At 49.1% G+C, this 18,440-nt stretch overlaps 2 protein-coding genes across 3 annotated transcripts; one reads left to right on the top strand and one right to left on the bottom strand.

Moving 5' to 3' along the window:
* The first annotated feature begins 197 nt into the window (after positions 1-197).
* On the top strand, positions 198-12,230 carry Kat8 (lysine acetyltransferase 8). The gene is given in 12 exon segments (XM_005064335.4): positions 198-433; positions 2,157-2,231; positions 2,307-2,482; positions 6,939-6,992; positions 7,084-7,248; positions 8,340-8,429; positions 10,826-10,966; positions 11,057-11,104; positions 11,106-11,151; positions 11,239-11,389; positions 11,553-11,707; positions 12,061-12,230. Coding segments are annotated over 12 exon segments (1,377 nt in total). The 5' UTR covers positions 198-222; the 3' UTR covers positions 12,126-12,230.
* Prss8 (serine protease 8) lies at positions 12,193-17,104 on the bottom strand. Of its 2 annotated transcripts, XM_040753601.1 has the most exons (7): positions 17,030-17,096; positions 16,749-16,953; positions 16,519-16,536; positions 14,499-14,661; positions 13,532-13,803; positions 13,282-13,448; positions 12,193-13,160 (listed from the first exon to the last, which is right to left on the bottom strand). In XM_040753601.1, exons 2-7 carry the CDS (start codon positions 16,831-16,833, stop codon positions 12,837-12,839), a joined length of 1,029 nt encoding a protein of 342 aa, XP_040609535.1. In that variant the 5' UTR covers positions 16,834-16,953; positions 17,030-17,096; the 3' UTR covers positions 12,193-12,836. The 2 variants fall into 2 exon arrangements, with proteins under 2 accessions (XP_040609535.1, XP_040609531.1); XM_040753597.1 differs by having other exon boundaries at positions 16,749-17,104.
* Positions 17,105-18,440: the final 1,336 nt, after the last annotated feature.

The raw sequence follows: 18,440 nt of genomic DNA, 5'->3' as shown, positions 1-18,440 counted from the left end.
GAGTTCCAAGTCAGTCAGGGCTATATCAAAAAAGAGAGAGAAACTCAGATTGGATGGGTTTCTAGAGTAACTAACTACCAATAGCTCTACGGGTTACCCACCATGAAACAAAAGCCACATCAGTCTCCCACCTCTAGACGCTGAGACTCCGCCCCCTCGCCCGCTCACCCGGAATTAAAAGCGGCCGTCTTTAAGGTCACCGACATCACTTCCGGGACCGCAATGGCGGCACAGGGAGCAACAGCCGCAGTTGCTGCAACGACTTCGGGAATTGTCGGGGAGGGCGAGCCCGGGCCCGGGGAAAATGCAGCAGTCGAGGGGCCTGCCCGGTCTCCGGGCCGCGTCTCTCCGCCGACCCCGGCGCGTGGCGAACCAGAAGTCACCGTGGAAATTGGAGAAACCTACCTGTGCCGGCGGCCCGACAGCACCTGGCGTGAGGGCGGGGTCCAGGGCCTAGGGGCGGGGCTTAGATGGGCAGGGCGTAGGGATGGGCGCTCCGTAGGGTGGAGTTTGGGGGCTGGGAGTCTTGGGGTGAGGGTGGTGGCCCAGGAAAGGTAAGAACGCAGAGATTTCGGGAGCTGAGCTGCCAGCTCTCTAGAGGGAGACTGTAGTCGGGGATGATGCTTGTTTTCTCTTGTAAAGCCACCAGTAAGGTGGTCACATTGTAAGCGTATGAACACTCATTCCTGCCCGATTTCAAGCTTCATTTTTACTGCTGTTCCTTCACTGGTGTTTTTTGGTTGTTGTCTGTCTGTACATTTCTCTCACCCCCTACATCGCCAGAAAAGAGGACGCCCGATTCATAAAAACACGTTTCCCTTTTACTTATGTTCCTTTTCCTTCCCTCTTCAAAATAAACCCCAAGCTAAGATAGCTCAGCAGATAAAGGTATTTGCCACCAATGGTGAGAATCAGAGCTCTATTCTCAGGACCCATGTGTCGGAAAGAGACAATGATCTCACTGATTGTCCTCTGACTTCACCTTTAACCACTCCCCCTAATAAATAAATGTAATTTTAAAACTAGAATAAACATCCCAGCACTGGGAAGGCATATCTGTGAGTTCGAGACCCACCTAGCTTGCATAGCAAGTTCCAGGAGAGCCAGGACTACTCAGAGAAACCCTGTTTCAAAAACAAAGCTCCTGAAAAGTAGCATTCGTGTCTGCGACCTCTAGTTTCTAGACACTCCCAGTAAAGACCATTGCCAGGTCAGGCCTGCTCTGCCCTCCAAAGACTGCGTTTATGGCAGATGTGCTTTCTTGGAATGCATTAACTTTTCTCATGTTTGCCTAGCTAGCTCCTAACTTTATCTCCCATGGTGATCCCATTCTTGACCCTTTCAGGCAAAGTTAATTGCTTGTATATTATATAATATTTTTTCAGACCTCAGCCATACTATATGTAACATGTTAAAATTATCTGCTGTGTTAAATGGGAAACTGCTAGAGAGCAAGATCTCTTGTGATTCATTGTGTGTCTGCTTTCTGTGTCCAGCAATACCAGCAGAAGGCCTAGTGTCTAGACACATTTGCTAGGAATCTGTCATACTAAAGAATTCTAAGCCGACGGGCGGTGGTGGCGCACACCTTTAATCCCAGCACTCGGGAGGCAGAGGCAGGTGAATCTCTGAGTTCGAGGCCGGGCTGGTCTCCAGAGCAAGTTCCAAGACAGCCTCCAAAACAATACAGAGAAACCATGTCTCGTAAAAACCAAAAAAAAAAAAAAAAAAAAAAAAAAAGAATTCTAAGCCATTTTACCCTTTTAGGTAGGCACTATTCTTACTTTTCAGATGAAAGAACTAAGGTTCAGAAAATCAAAATAATGTGGTCAGTTAGTTACATTCATTTAGGAAATTGAAGGAAGAATTATATAGAATCTTAAACTGCCTTAATCCCTAGCCAGCTTCCATGTCTCCCAAATAAATGAATGACTAAAATGAGCACTGACTTTGGAGCTAGACTTAAACACACTTAAATACCAGGTTTTCTCAGTTTTCAAATCACTGGCTCTTTGTCAGCCTCATCCTCATCCTCTCCCCCAACCTAAAGTCCTAACCTAGCTCACCTTACAAGGTAAATAAGTACCATATCGGATGTGACACATGGATCTGGAAATCATCCCTCAGTGCATCTGACCCCTTCTTTTTCTTTACAGATTCAGCAGAAGTGATCCAGTCTAGAGTGAATGACCAGGAGGGCCGAGAAGAATTCTATGTACATTATGTAGGCTGTGAGTGTTTGGGGCCATTGGGCCTGGGTGGAAGGAAGAGGTAGCAGGTCAGTCCCTCATGGTCCATCTTAACAGTCAACAGGCGACTGGACGAATGGGTGGACAAGAACCGACTAGCACTGACCAAGACAGTGAAGGATGCCGTGCAAAAGAACTCTGAGAAATACCTGAGTGAGCTGGCAGAGCAGCCTGAGCGCAAGATCACTCGAAACCAGAAACGAAAGCATGATGAGATCAACCACGTACAGAAGGTCCTGGCCCCTTCCCTTCTCAGCCCAGTCACAAAACCATAGTCCTCTCACTTGAAATCTTGTAGTGTGCTAGGCATTTTATCTCTCATTCTTCATGTGTAAAAACCTCAGCTTAGAGAGAGAGAGAGAGAGAGATAGAGAGAGAGAGAGAGAGAGAGAGAGAGAGAGAGAGAGAGACGTGCTGTCTCGAAGCAAGGAAATGGTACAGTTAGGGCTGGAACTCTGGAACTTGAAGTTCCAAAGGAAGGAAAAGAAAACAAAATTACATCGGCTACTTGGTTATCCAGCAACAATGCTGAGTGTTGTAAAAACTCATCAGATCTCTCTAATGGTCCATCACCACTGAGGAAATCTGTTCTTTTTGTACATGAGGAAGTAGGCTGAGAAAAGTTAGTATTTTTTTTTTTTTTTTGGTTTTTGGTTTTGGTTTTTGTTTTTTTGTTTTGTTTTTTTTTTTTTGGTTTTTCAAGACAGGGTTTCTCTGTATTGTTTTGGAGGCTGTCTTGGAACTTGCTCTGGAGACCAGGCTGGCCTCGAACTCACAGAGATCCCCCTACCTCTGCCTCCTGAATGCTGGGATTAAAGGCATGTGCCACCAACGCCCAGCTGAGAAGTTAGTATGTTAAACTAAAGTTAAACAGCTGGTTAAAAGGTGGGCAGGAGTTATGCCACACATTAATGGTTTGTGAGCCTGAGTATTAGGTTAAATATACTTATTCCCTCCTTGCTCTGATGTTGCAGAGTGGCCTTTTACTGAACATCAGTCTCAGTTTACAGAGGGAGCACAGGTTTAGAAATCTCATTAGGGGCCGGGCGGTGGTGGCGCACGCCTTTAATCCCAGCACTCGGGAGGCAGAGGCAGGCGGATCTCTGTGAGTTCGAGGCCGGGCTGGACCGACAGCCTCCAGAACAATACAGAGAAACCCTCTCTCATAAAAACCAAAAAAAAAAAAAAAAAGAAAAAGAAAAGAAATCTCATTAGGGGACAGGAGAGATGGCTCAGCTGGCTGCTCTTCCAGAGAACCTGGGTTCAACTCCCAGCACCCACATGGCAGCTCACACCTGTCTGTAACTCCAGTTCCAGGGGATCTGGCATCCTCACACAGACATACATGCAGATAGAACCCCAGTGCACATAAAAGAATAAGTCTAAAAAAAAAGAACTCTTATTAGGAAGTATATCATCTTAGAGGCCAGACCCTAATCATGGTTTTGATACATTTTACAAATGTATCCAAAACCAGAAAAAAGTATGTGTGTGTGTGTGTGTGTATAGTATATATGTATGTATTTAAATATACATATGTGCATATATATTTCAAAAAACGTATTTATTGGTGGGGTTCATGTGCCATGGTTTGAGAATGTGGAGGCTAGAGAGCAACTTTGTGAAGTCAGTCCTGTCCTACCTTTAAGCAGGTTCCAGCTTAGGTCTCTAGGCTTACACTGCACATCACAGCACCCACTGAGCCATCTCAGTGTCCCATTTTGTTTTTTGAGAAAAGATAGAAGAAAGACAAAAAAGGGAAAGTTACATTTTTCTGAATAGTTCAGAAAAGGGAGCAGACCTACAGTCCTGCGTTGATTTCCACACTAAGACTGCAGCAGCCATGAGCCTCAGTGTCGTAGCTGCCCTTCCAAGCTCTGGGGAATGCAGTGCAGCCATGCTTTCCTCACTGCAGACACAGTGGTTAGCAGGCGATGAACTTGTTTTTGTTTGGTATGTATAACATTTACATTTTGTAAAAGCTTTTTAGATTTATGTATGTATAAGAATGTTGCCTGCATGTGTACCACATATGTGTCTGGTGCCCACAGATCAGAAGAGGGTATTGGAGTCCCTGGAATTGCAGTTACAAGTGGCTGTGAGCCACCATGTGGGTCCTGGAAACCAAACCCAGGTCTTCTGCAAGAGCAGCAAATATTCCTAACCTCTAAGCCATCTCTCCATCCCCTTTAAACATTATTAATGGAAGAAAGAAATAGGATAGTGTAGACAGTATGGATGTTTTCCACTTTCTTAGGGGTATTGTTTTGAGATAGTTTTGTTTGACTTGTAACCCATGTATGTATATATGCACAGACATTTCAACTGGGAACGGTGCCAGCTGTGCTTTAGTAGGGAATGTTTTCAATGCTCTAAGCTAGAAAGACTCCAGTCTAGGGCAGCACTCTCTAGTTGAACTGTTACCAGCAAATTCTGTAGCTCCTCTAGTCACCTGTGGCTCTCTCCAATATTTGTTTGTATATGTCCAGTTTGAGTATAACTTTTTTGGTGGGGGGAGGATGTCTTTTGAGACAGGTTTTCTCTGTCATGAGTTTAAATAGCACTTGTGATTAATGGCTGTTCTTGGACAGCACAGGCTTAAAAGGCTGGTCTCTGACTTGAGTAGAGTGACTCTCAGCAGGTAGACAGTGGTGGGTTGTCAGCAAGGTGTTTCAGAATCTACCTAAGTACTAGGGACTTTTCCTTGTTGGTTGGTTGGGTTGTTTTTTTGTGTTTTTTTTTTTTTTTTTGAGACATGGCCTCAAACTTGCTATATAACCAAGGATGACCTTGAACTGACTTCCCTGCCTCCATCTCTGAAGTGCTGGGATACAGGTGTGTACCATCATGCCCTGTTCTAATTAGTGTTTAATTCTAAATAAATCACAACATTTAAGAAAAATAGTGGTTCTGTAATTCTTTCATGTATCTACAGAAAAGAATTATGCTTTGTGAAAATTGACAAATGCAGTTAAAAAGGCATTTGACAAGAAAAATCTTGTTATTTTTGCTTTTCCTGTCTTTGTCTTTGTTGGATTGGGCAGTTCTGTGACCTTGGGCAAGTGACTTTGCTTCTTTGTGCCTTTGTTTCCTCTTTTGTATAGTGGGAATAACAAGTGCTCTTGTTTCAAAGACTCATTATAAAAACTAAATGAAATAATATCTCTAGAGTGTTTGGCAGTTGCAGGTACACACAGGCAATAGACTTCATCCTGTTCTGTCTGTTTACTACTCTGTAAAATTGTGGTAAAAATTCTCTGTGAAGGCCAGGTATGGTGGTGCACATCTGTAGTCCCAGCACTGGGGACCTGAAGTAGGAAGGGCTGGTCAACTGAGATAAGAATTTCCTGTAAGCTTGGAGTTCAAGGTCAGTCTAGGATACCAGGCAAATTCCAGACCAGTGTGCTATGCGTATTGAGACCCTATCTCAAAAGCAACATAATTAACAACAACCCAACACAAAGATGTGAATCTAGTCAGATTTCCTGGTAGATGCTTGGGAAAGATGTTGGGCCTTGAATGACAGGAAAGAGCAAAAACAATTATACATGATAGTTCACAGAACTGTCATAGAGTCACCTGACTTGTGCTCTGTGAGGTGAGCATATAGAGTATGAAGAGAGGAAGGGCATTCTCGAAGTGGAAGTAATTGTGTGTGTAAAAGGTCGAAGGCTGGAAGAAAGGTTTGGATAGCTATGGGTTTGAGGGGCCTGAGATGTAGCAGCGAGTCTAAGGAACCCTAGTCAGTTGTTCAGACCTAAAGTAGCAGTGATTATTTGGAGTGGGTCAGAGAAAAGTTCCCCCGGAACTGATTCCAGAGATCCCATGAGATAGGAATTGGCATCGACTCAGTTGGCCACTGGTTAGGTCAGCCACCAGGGTGAGGGAAAAGTCCTAAGAGAAGTCAGCCAGTGACAGGCCGTGGTGTTTAAGAGTGGGCCCAGGAGGAAGACAGACCTAGAAGTCCTTTCTGGAAACCTGCTGCCTGGCATGAGAAGGCAGGGGAACCTCACAGAGCATCCTCAGAGGTGGTTGAGGAGGGAGACCCGGCCAGCAGTGGGTCTTTCACTGGACTTGGATGACCTAGTGTACACGGATGTTCTTTCTTTCTTTGTGAGACCACATTTCCCTATGTATCCCTGGTTGTCCTGGAACTCACTCTGCAGACCAGGTTGGCCTCAAACTCAGAGATCTGCCTGTCTCTGCCTATCAAGTGCTGGGATTTTAAAAAGTGTGCCACCACACTGCCTCAATCTGATTTTTGTTGTTTTCTTTTTGTTTTTGTTGTTGTTTTGACACAGGGTCCCACATGGTTTAGGCTGGCTTCATACTTGTTGACGTAGCTCCTCCTGCCTTAGGTTCCCAGATGCTGGGATTAAAGTCAAGCATGACCACTGTCAGGCTGAAGCTCTTAACCTAACCCTGAACCAGGCCTGACCCCAGGCCCTGTTTATAGACTTCAAGGTCCAGCCTGAGGCATCTGGAAGTATGAGTAGGGAGAGGTGCTCAGAAGAGCCAGCCTCCCAACCAAGTAAAACAAATGAGCTATCGGCATGATTACTGTTGTTACCGCGATTATTTATTATTACTAAGATCTTATTATTGTAGGTGACAGTAGGTAAACACAGAGTTCTAAGATGGGGGGACAGTCTAACCATGTCTATTCATCTCTGTGCACTTCTTGCCCAGACCTACGCAGAGATGGACCCCACCACAGCAGCCTTGGAAAAGGAACATGAGGCGGTAAGTATGAGCAGTGTCTGGTGACCAGCTGGGGTACTCTTTCCTGCTGAGCTCTGAGCTGTGCCCTGCCCCCTACTCTCCCTGTCTGCAGATCACCAAAGTGAAGTATGTAGACAAGATCCACATTGGGAACTATGAAATTGATGCCTGGTATTTCTCACCTTTCCCAGAAGACTATGGGAAGCAGCCCAAGCTTTGGCTCTGCGAGTACTGCCTCAAGTACATGAAGTATGAGAAGAGCTACCGCTTCCACCTGGTGAGACTCCGCCTGCAGCAGATGAGTCCAGGGAAGTTAGGGAAACACTGCCCAAGGGGCTAGAGCCCTGGGTTCTTCTGGTGTGATAGTTCCTAAATCCTAGTGCCTAGGGATGGACATAGGAAGAACAGAAGTTCTGGGTCGCTCTCAGCTACATAGTGAGTTCTAGGCTGACTTGGACTACATAAAGGAAAGCAGGACTTTGGAGAGATGGCTTAGGGGTTAAGAACATTGGACTCTCTTGCACAGGACCCAAGTTCAGCTCATAGCACCCATATCAGGTACCTGTAACTCCAGCTCCAGGAGATCTGAAGTCGTCTTCTTGTCTCTGCTGGAACTTGCACTTCAGTATACACGCCCACAAACATACATACCTACACAGTGTGTGTGTGTGTGTGTGTGTGTGTGTGTGTGTGTGTGTGTGTGTGTGTGTGTGCGCGCGCACACGCGTGTGTGCCTCTGCCTCCACCTCTGGGGTTCTGGGACTAAAGGTGTACACCACCATGCCCAGCTAGAAAATAAAAAAAAATTTAAAGTTTATTTAAAGAAAGGAGGGAAAAAAGAAAATAGAGAGCTTTCCCACTGCTGGCAGGGTAACTGACCAGCTCATTGCCACTCTTCAGACCTCAGTTTCCTCTTCTACAGAATGGGGACCAAACTATTCAAGTTCCTTGCCCCTTACTGAAGCCTGGTGTTGGGCTCCTCAGGGCAAATGAGGTAACAAGCACAGCTCCTGAGCAGTGACGTCAGCCAGTAGGAAGGAGTGCTGCACCGCTGTTGGCAGGAAGGGGGCGCTTTTCACCAGCACAGCTGGGAGCCTCCCAAAGCTGGACATGAGCGTTAGGAAAAGAGGTGTCATGGCCAGACTCCAAATCAGTTGATTGTGACACTTGCAAGTCATTTGCCTCTTTGTGCCTCGGTTAAGAAATAGACCCTATTCTATGAGGAAACAAAGGCTACTGGATATAAAGCTTGAACATAGAGCCTGCATATGGCAAAACCAAGAGGCAGAGACTCGGCCACAGTGCTGAGTGGGAGTCACTTAGCAGACAATAGAGGTCTGAAGCCTGTTCCCTCACCCGGTTCCCCAGGGCCAGTGTCAGTGGCGGCAGCCCCCTGGGAAGGAGATCTATCGCAAGAGCAACATCTCTGTGTATGAAGTGGATGGCAAAGACCATAAGGTGAGCTGGTAGCCCAGGACTCGAGGGAGACTGGCGTCTCCTGGGCAGTTCTTTTCACTTCCACCAGGCAGGCGCCAGCCTTCAGTGGGTATCTATAGCTACTCTTGGCCAAGTGAGGTCTCGTGTTGCTTGGTACTTGGCTGTGTTGGTGCATAGTTAACACAGCCATATGGTAAACCACCTCAGGCTAGGTCTCCCCTGTTTCTGGGGGCTCCACCACTGGCAAGGTAGTTCTGGAGCCTCAAGTAGAGACTGTCTTGCCTGAGGCTGCTCTCAGTTTCCTGCTTCTAGGTGACCCGAGATGTTTGCCTGGAAGGGGAAAGGCTTTGTAAGAGATTTCCTACTCTTACAAACTGTGAACTGCAGCCTGAGTTCCTGCTTCTCAGAGGAATGGCTTCACTTGGAGCAGGGGTGGGCTTTGGTGGCCTCCTTTGCTTCTTCCTGCTGGGTCTGGGAGGGCTTTAGCAAGTGTTCAAGTCTCCCCTGAAGGGCCATGTAGTACAAGAGGGTAGGCTTCTTAGATTACCATGTCACTTCCTGGTTGGCCTCACAAGTTACTTAACTTTGTTTTGTCCCTGTTTCCGCATCCATAAGATAAGAGTCATAATTATTTACCTCATCTGTTTGGTGGAACAAATGAGACCACAAATGTCAGGTATGTAGCACATGACTGGCATCTAGTAGGCTGTTAGTAAACATGGTCTTGTTATTGAAGACATGCTGGGGCTCAGGTGGCCTTGAGCTAGGGGAATACCGAGCCTGGTCCCTCCCTACCAGCTACTCTGACTTCCTTCAGCTTGAACTGGTAGAATGACAGAAGGCCTCCATTGGAAACAGGGTAGGGGTGGGGATGGTGTTTCCCAGCTCCACCTTCTGCCAGCTTTGAAGCCTTAAATCAACACCACATGTCCCCACTCAGGCTCCTGAGTCACTTCAGACTAGCAGTGCTGGGCTCACACAGTGTTAGATTGGGTAAGAGAGCAGAAGAGGTATAAAAAACCCAGACATCCAGTGTGTGGTGGCTCACACCTATAATCTTAGCACCCAGGATGCTGAGGAAGGACGATTGCCACAAATTTGAGACCAACCTAGGCTGTAAGCTGTCTAAACCCTGTCTCAAAAATAAAAAGGGCTAGGCAGTGGTGGTGCACACCTTTAATCCCAGCACTCGGGAGGCAGAGGCAGGTGAATCTCTGAGTTCAAGGCCAGCCTGGTCTATATAGATTGAGTAGTTCCAGGACAGCCTCCAAAACAATACACAGAAACCCTATCTCGGAAAACAAAACAAAACCAACAACAACAACAACAAAAAAACACCAAAAATAAAAATAAACCCAAAAATTGGAAACGCTTTAAATCTGTATTAAGAAGCCAACTGTAAGGTGCTATTGTCTCTTAATACTGACCTCAGTGGACCTCTGTCTGCATCAATTAGACTGAAACCTAGCAACTGTGACCGATTGGGGAGACCTCTCCAGTCGGTGAGTGAGACAGAGCCTGGACCCAGCTGAGTTTCTGCCCTGGCATTCACCAGCTGTGGAACTTAATGCACTCTTCTCTCTGGGCCTCAGTTTCTTGTTCTGAAACACAAGTTAATGTCTATGAAGATTGAAGCCAATTATGCATATAAGACCCTACCCTTTATTTAGCCTTCAAAAGTGGTCAGATGGCTAAACAGTTATGGTGCTGGCTATGTAAGCCCGACACCCGGAGTTTATCCTGGAACCCATACTGGAAAGAGAGAATAGCAGCTAGAAGTTGCTCTCTGACCTGCACGTGTGTGCCACAACGCACTAACAAAATTTAATATTTTAAAGTGTCAGATAGGCCGGGCATTGGTGGCGCACGCCTTTAATCCCAGCACTTGGGAGGCAGAGACAGGCGGATCTCTGTGAGTTCGAGACCAGCCTGGTCTACAGAGCTAGTTCCAGGACAGCCTCCAAAGCCACAGAGAAACCCTGTCTGGAAAAAACAACAACAACAAAAAAAAGTGTCTGATAGTTAGACATGCTGGCACACACCTGTAGTCCCAGAACTCAGGAGGCAGAAGCAGGCAGATCTCTTTGTGTTTGAGGCCAAGCCAGCCAGGACATGAGACCCTGTCTCAAAAACTAAATAAATAATAAGGGGAGCTATGATCAGTCTAGCTTTCCTGTTACTGTGGTGCAAATAAACTTCTCTTTGGGCCTCCTTCCTGTCTGCCTCACTGACTGGAAGACTCCTTTCTGCTTTGGGTTCTGTTCCCTGGGGGGTGGGGGGTGGGGAGGTGCTTTGTCCCCTTCCCTGACTGGCTCCTCTGTGCAGCTGGCACTTAGAGCATTTCAGAGTGGCTGCTGGTCCCAGACAGTGGAGGCATTGTACTGTTTGCTTAGCATGTTTCTACCTCTTATCCCTAGATATATTGTCAGAACCTGTGTCTGCTGGCTAAGCTTTTCCTGGACCACAAGACCTTGTATTTTGACGTGGAGCCCTTTGTCTTTTACATTTTGACGGAAGTAGATAGGCAAGGGGCCCACATTGTCGGCTACTTTTCTAAGGTACTAGATTGGGGAGCCTGGGAAGAGGGTGTTATAAACCAGAATGGGGGCTAGGACCCCCAAAGGACCTGAAAACCTTGTACTCCACAGGAGAAGGAATCCCCCGATGGAAACAATGTGGCCTGCATCCTGACATTGCCCCCCCTACCAGCGGCGTGGCTATGGGAAGTTTCTCATTGCTTTCAGTGAGTAGCTGCTGCTGTCTAGTTGGGAAGAATGAGGTGGGGTGGGGAGAAGCTGTATCTTTAAGGCTCTCTTTGTGTCGCTGCCAGGTTATGAGCTCTCCAAGCTGGAGAGCACTGTAGGCTCTCCAGAGAAGCCACTGAGTGACCTGGGTAAACTCAGCTACCGAAGCTACTGGTCATGGGTCTTGCTAGAGATCCTGCGGGACTTCCGGGGCACATTGTCTATCAAAGATCTCAGGTAAGAACCCTGGTTTCCAGCCAGGTCCAGGATACACTGTCCATCAGGGCTTGTGTAAAGGATCGTCTTGGAATCCTCCAGGAATGGGCTCTCCTAAGGTTGATCATGGATCTTGTCTCTTGTCCCTTTTGCTGTCTTCATGTGCTCTATTCCTTCTCTACAGTCAAATGACCAGCATCACCCAGAATGACATCATTAGCACCCTGCAGTCCCTCAACATGGTCAAGTACTGGAAGGGCCAGCACGTGATCTGTGTCACACCTAAGCTGGTAGAGGAACACCTCAAAAGTGCCCAGTATAAGAAACCACCTATCACAGGTGTGTTGCATGCTGCTGCGTGTGTGTGTGTGTGTGTGTGTGTGTGTGGTGTGTGTGTGTGTGTGTGTGCATGTGCTCAAGAACACGTGTGTTTGACAGGGTGGGATAAGAGCCAAGTCCTTCCCCCTCCCTTTTTTTTTCCCTGTTAAAAGATCCCAAACCAGTTGGACCAGCTTCTAGGACTGCAACCTAGAGCAGGTTACTCATTCCTGGGATTCCCTCCCCCTCTTCAGGACTGAGGTTGCCCTTTTGTTCTCACCCTGAGAAGGTGAAACCTGGCCTGGGCCCAGAAAGAGCAGCCAGGTGTAAGCAGACTTGACCCACAGGCCTCTCATGCCTCTTCTCTCCCACAGTGGACTCTGTCTGCCTCAAGTGGGCACCCCCCAAGCACAAACAAGTCAAGCTTTCCAAGAAGTGAGTGGCTTGTGCCCTTCTTTGGACCAGCGTCTCCTGGCCTCTAACCTGTAAATATGTGTACAGACCTGTTTTGTGTCATTTTTTAATAAAGTAAATTCTGCTGGTGTGCTGGACTTTAGAGGTACAAAGGAGATGCCAAAGGGTGACATTCTCCATTTCACCTCACATATAGCCAGTTGTGTTTAAAACATTTGCTCCTTGCTCCTTTTATCCCTCTCCCTGATCCAAGCCCCAGCCAGCTCCGGTGGGGGCTCAGTCCTCCGGAGTCCAGGAGTTGGGCTCAAAGCAGGCTTGGCAGCCAGTGGAGTAAAGCTGAGGTCTTCCCTGTCTGAAAGGGAGACAGAGAGAGGACAAAGTAATGGGCTCATCAGGCAGGATGGGTAGGCCCTGAAGCCAGCCTTTCGAAGCAGTCAGCTAGGCAGCTGTCCTGTGAACTAGACACAGGTTGAAGTCAGGGCTCATTTTCCTAGCTGAGGCTTCTGGGAGCTCTGTAGGAGCCTAACCAATAAGCTGCAGATAACAGAGAAAGATGGCTAAAATTTCTGGCCCATTCCACAGGCTGTAACTTCTTGGCCCTAGATTATAATCCCAAAGAGCAAATGCAGCTGAAGGGCTCAAAGATCAGGTTGGTGCACTGCCCTCCAGAACAGGCACATGTCCTTGGGTGTGCTTTTGGTCTTGGAAGCATGGTCAACTTTGAGGGTTAAGTAGCTTAATGTTCAAACCAAAGGCAGAAGAGGCCCAGGGTCAGGCCCAGTGGCAGGAAAGGTAAGGGCCTTAACAGTCCCTGGGCTGCAGCTGAGTTGAAAACATGATGATGGTTGCAGAGGTGGCCATCTGGCTGGGACTCCTGAGTTTGGGGAACCATTCGAGGCTGGAGTTCTGCCACATTGTGGTGGATCCAGGAGGCATAGGTAGAAGTCAGAGTATATACTCCAGGCCTGTTAGGGGCTCCACAGGCATCACCCCAGCTCACAATGCCTGCCAAATACCAGAGGCCTTCTATGGGACAAGAGAGCGGGCCCCCAGAGTCACCCTAAGGAAAAAGAAAGTTCTGTCAGGACAGACCTCTGACAACAATCACCCAGGCAGCTCCACTCAGCCCTGCACCTCTCAGGGCGCACTGGTCTCCTGTGCTCCTGGGCCCTTGTGCTTACCTGGCAAGCATCCTTGCCTCCCTCCACATAGCCAGCACACAGCATGTCCGGCTGGATAGTATGGGGTTCTTCAGGCACGGCATTGATGTTGTACAGGCAGCTACAGGTTTCACGGCTGATCAGTGGTACCTCAAGCTGCTGCAGTGGCTTGGGTGTCTGGAGGCTCACTGTGGAAACAAAATGCATTTAGGGTCCCCAACCTCAGTCAGCTTCCCGTCCCTGTCTCTTAGCACCTAGTGCCCCACCTCACCTGAAGGGGCCACATGACCCCATCCTGTGACAGTACAGTGGAGGCCGTTGGGAAAGGAGGCATTGGCTGCAGGGAGGCAGATGGGTTTGATGTGGCGGGAAAAGTTGACAGGACTGCTAAGGTGGACGAGAGCAATGTCACCCTGGGAGCCCTCTTCACGGTAGCTTGAGTGGGAGATGATACGAGCCACTGTGCGGACCACAGTGTCATTGCTGTAGGAGTCTAACTGGTGGGCTCCCAGCTTTACTTCATATTGGTCCCTATAGTGTTCTCTGCAGGCAGGGAAGCAAAGGGTAGGACCTGAGAGACCTCTTCTAAACACTGACACCTGCCGCCTTATGCTGTCCTGACTCAGATCCCATGACCCTAACCCCTCACTTTTACCTTTGGCTGGTCCCTTTTATTTATTTACTTATTTATGAGATAGGAGCTCATTATTTATCCCTGGCTAGCCTGTATACTAAGTGAGCCTTGAACAGAGATCTTTTTTTTCTTTCAAGATAGGGTTTCTCAGTAGCTTTGGAGTCTGCCTGGAATTCACCCTGGAGACCAGACTGGCCTCAACCTCACAGAGATCTGACTGTCTCTGCCTCCCGGGTGCTGGAATTAAAGGCATGCACCACCACTGCCAGGCTGACTATTGATACTCTAATCCCACCCCAGAAACTAGTCTGACTTACAATGATCTTGCAGGATTGTTCTCTCTCTCTCTCTCTCTCTCTCTCTCTCTCTCTCTCTCTCTCTCTCTCTCTCTCTCTCTCTCTCTCTCTCTGTCTCTCTGTCTCTCAATAGGGTCTAATGTAAACAGGGTCAAGCTGGCCTTGAATTTACTAGGTAGTAGCTGTGGATGATCTTGAACTTCTGATCCTGCTTCCACCTCCCAAGTACTGGAATTTCAGGACTGTCACCCAAACACTATTTCCAACCCACTCTTGACCCTCCCTCTGCCCCTCCACCGAGTTGGTACCTGGGGAAGCAGTGAGCAGCTGACACCACCCATTGATCCGACACGAGAGACCCGCCACACACATGGATGCCGTCGTAGGTGATACTGACCTGCCAAGGCCACTGGCCAGGCTTTGCGCTGCTACCACCTGTGATGCGTGGCTGCATGACTACACCACAGGAGGCTGTGCATGGGAGAAGGGAAGGTGAGGGCTGGCACTTCGTGTACCCACAGCAGTCCTCAGCCCTGCCGCCCTGCAGACTTGGTTCTGGGAAGCGCGTTCACATTCACTGCCATCCCCGCTCTATGGTGCAGCGGCTCGAGAAGCTCACTACCCGGTGCCACCCTGTTCAAGTGTCCTGGCACCCCCTTCCTCTCAAGCCTTCTTGCTTTCTATCCAATCTGTCCTTTACATATCTGACACTTCATCAACTACAAATGTGGCCAATCACAGTCTTGAGCTCTTCCATGGCTCCAACTGACCTTAAGAGACAGCACATTCCAGGGGCTGGAGAGATGGCTCAGCTGTTGAGAGCATTTACTACTCTTGCACAGGCTAGATTTGGTTTCCAGCACCCACATGGCAGCTCCCAACTCTCCTAAATTCTAGTTCCAGAGGATCTGATACTTTCTGATCTCCAAAGGCTCTGGACACTCATGTGACACACATACATTAATACAGGCAAAATACTAAATTTTAAAGAATTTAAAAAAGATGTGTTCGCCGGGCGTTGGTGGCGCACGCCTTTAATCCCAGCACTCGGGAGGCAGAGGCAGGCGGATCTCTGTGAGTTCGAGACCAGCCTGGACTACCAAGCGAGTTCCAGGACAGCCTCCAAAGCCACAGAGAAACCCTGTCTCGAAAAACCAAAAAACAAACAAACAAACAAACAAACAAACAAAAAAGATGTGTTCAAGCCGGGTGGTGGTGGAGCACACCTTTAATCCCAGTACTCGGGAGGCAGAGGCAGGTGGATCTCTGTGAGTTCGAGACCAGCCTGGTCTTACAAGAGCTAGCTCCAGGACAGCCTCTAAAGCCATAGAGAAACCCTGTGTCATAAACCAAAAAAAAAAAAAGATGTGTTCAGATGCACATGGCGCTATCCTCTGACTATCCAGCAGGACGCTTCCTGTCACAGGTTGGTCCACACACTACTCACCTCTGGACCTTTGTTAATCCCGATCACTGTGCTCTTAAGCCTTCCCCACCCTTCCTCTTCGAGGTCAAAGAGCCTTCCTAAGTGCGGCCCCTCCACAGTCTGTTCTGAGTGAGCTGGCTGAGTCACAGGTATTGCTCTCAGCGTCCAGGGCCCTCTCTTGCCACTGTCCAGGCTGACACCTGTTCTCATGCCTATGACTGTCCCAACTGCACCAGCCTGTGCGTTACCTGGGGACACCCTAACCCACACAGAGCACACAGGCATGGATGTGGCTGAACACGGAACAATTGCATTCTCTGTCATGTGAACCTGCTCCCACTGAGCTAGCAGGAGAGTGGAGTTACGACTGCCTTTCTTCACATCTTCCCCAAGCAGAGCAAACAGCCACCAGACTCCCTCCATGCCCTCATAATCATGAAGATGGCTACTACTTAGCCTGATGTGGTGAGTCTAGGCCCAAAGGGGCTTTCACTTCCCAATCTCTGGGAATCCTCACTGCAACCCTAGAAAAACAGAGCAGACAGCTTTTCAAGGCAAAGAAACTGGAGCTTAGAAAGAGAAGGAGACCAGGCCACTAAATAGTTAAGCTGGGACTGAAAACCAGTCTGCCTAGGAGCTGGTCTGTGTAGTTTCCTCGGAGCCACCTCAGGTACCCACACGAGAGTCAGACTTCCATTTCTGCCGTTGGACACTCCCTGTTTCTCTTCACCTCAGTTTCCTCATAAAACAAGAGCCATGGCTCCATACTCACAGAACTGTTGGGGCACTTAGTGTGGTTAGGTGAGCACTCAGCAGGGTGACAAGCGTTCCTAAAACCCAGCAGGGGACTCCAAACTGGTGTGCCCCCACTTCCCCTCTCCCAGTTCCCCAGAAAGCCTCACCTTCAGCCCCGGCAGCTCCTGGAGGGAAAGAAAGGGAGGAGTAAGCAGGGAGGCCTGAGTTCCCAGACCCCTTAGTTACAGCCAGTTTCCCCAGGACGCCTTGCTTAGGAGGCTGACAGGAGAAGATGGCTAAATGGTGGGAATATGGAGAGTCATGCTCTACACAGGGCTCTGCCTGCTCGCGACAGTGCCCTCTCTCCAGCCCTCCCTCCCGGTCCACCCACACTTACCCGTTCTTGGCTGGAGCAATCCCATAAGAAGCAGAATGGCCACAGCTTCTCGCTGCCCAGGTCCCCGGCCCACCATTAGGGCCATGGCCCAGGTCGAGAGCTCCCGGGCGGGCGGGCGGGAGACCCGAGGTAGAAAAGGAAGGAATGGAAGGCTGGCTTTGAAGGCCGGATCTGGATGTCGGCTCGGAAGGAGGAATCCCAAGATCTAGAATGGAGAGGTGAAGCAAGCGTGGACGTGGGGCTTCTTGGCAGGAAATGGCCACAGGGAATGGAAGACACACCTTTAGTCTCGGCGGTGACCAGTGTGGACCTGCTGCGCCTTACAACCTGGTCACCACAGAGACCTCTGCAGGCACCTGGGCAGAAAGCTACTACCTGTGGGCTCCTCCCTCAGCCACGCCCTCCTGGCTGAAAGCAGTGGGCTTCCCCCCCCCCCCCGCTTCTGACCTCTGTAGCCCTTTCAGACTCCTTGGGGAGTGGGGGTGGTTTTGGTAGGAGGAAAACCGATCCTGGCCAGTCAGAAAGCAGTCTTCTAAGGCGGGGCTGGAAACCCTCAGGGCCAGCCAACGTCCCAGGTGTTCCTGGTTCTCAGTACCCCCACCCCGACCCCTCACACAGCAGCCTGGCCCAGACTTTATTATTGAGGGGCCACAGCCGCCGCTCACTCCTTCCCTCCTTCCTCAGGCCAGGTATCTAAGACTGGACATGGGGGATGCCCCAGGCCAGGGCCATTCCTCCGTGAAGCTTGCAGCCTTCTTGCAGGTGTTGAGCTGTCTGGCTGTTGACAATCATCCAACAAGTATTTGCTGAGTACCTACTGTGGCCCCAGGCACAAGTGGCACACTATACCATCCATGACCTCCTTGAGATTATGATGAAGTAGGGATGTCAGACTTGAATCAAATAATAAAAGGCAATCATTGAATCATTTAAACTAGGAACTGCGACAGACAAAACCGAGCGGTGACTCTTAATTGCACAGTAGCTGGAGAGGTCCTGGAGGAAGAGTGTTGAGAACCACATCCTAAGAGGACACGGAAAAATGCTAACAAAACAAAGTTGACAGAGCTGGGCCCAGCATGGTGGCCATGCCTCTAAATCCCAGTTGTTGTCCAGTCGTCCTGTCCTGTCCCTCTCCCCATGTCCTCCTCCCCCCAACGGCAAGTGGAGCTCTGCGGTTTGGGGCCAGCCTGGTCTACATAGCTAGTTTCAGGACAGACAGGGTTACGTAGCGGTCCCCCTCCCCCCAAAAAAAGGCAAAGCTGGGGTGTGGTAAAGCAGGCGCACATCTGTAGTATAGTGTGCCGGGGTGGAAATCCAGGGGAAGGGGCTAGGGAGGGCCTCAGTGGGTAAGGTGCTTGCTGTGCAAGCATGAAGACCTGAGTTCAGATCCCAGCACCGAAGGACAAGCTGGGTGTGGCGGTCCACGTTGGTAAGCATAGTACAGCACTGGGTGGGAGAAAGTGGAGACCGCAGGTCCTGGCTAGTCTAGACCAAACAGCAAGTTCCAGGTTCATTGAAACCCGTCTCAAAAGCAAGGCGGAGAGCAGTAGGCTCAGGACTTGCTTGTATGGGTGCAAGCATGTGTGTACACACACAAGCACAGGCACACAGTAGGAGTTCAGGGAAAGGCAGGCAAGTCAGTGTGGCACCTGGGATGTGGCTTAGGCTTAAGCTTGAGGAAGAATAGAC

Source organism: Mesocricetus auratus, unplaced genomic scaffold, assembly GCF_017639785.1.
Source record: "Mesocricetus auratus isolate SY011 unplaced genomic scaffold, BCM_Maur_2.0 Super-Scaffold_4256, whole genome shotgun sequence".
In the NCBI taxonomy this organism is placed as follows: domain Eukaryota; kingdom Metazoa; phylum Chordata; class Mammalia; order Rodentia; family Cricetidae; genus Mesocricetus; species Mesocricetus auratus.
This window is presented reverse-complemented; position numbering and strand designations above follow the sequence as displayed.

Coding starts and splice junctions, on each gene's coding strand:
- Prss8 (XM_040753597.1), bottom strand. CDS start 16,833: ATGGCCCTAATGGTGGGCCGGGGACCTGGGCAGCGAGAAGCTGTGGCC. Junction 13,449..13,531: donor GGGTCATGTGGCCCCTTCAG/GTGAGGTGGGGC, acceptor TTGTTTCCACAG/TGAGCCTCCAGACACCCAAG. Junction 13,161..13,281: donor GAGGCAAGGATGCTTGCCAG/GTAAGCACAAGG, acceptor CTTTTTCCTTAG/GGTGACTCTGGGGGCCCGCT.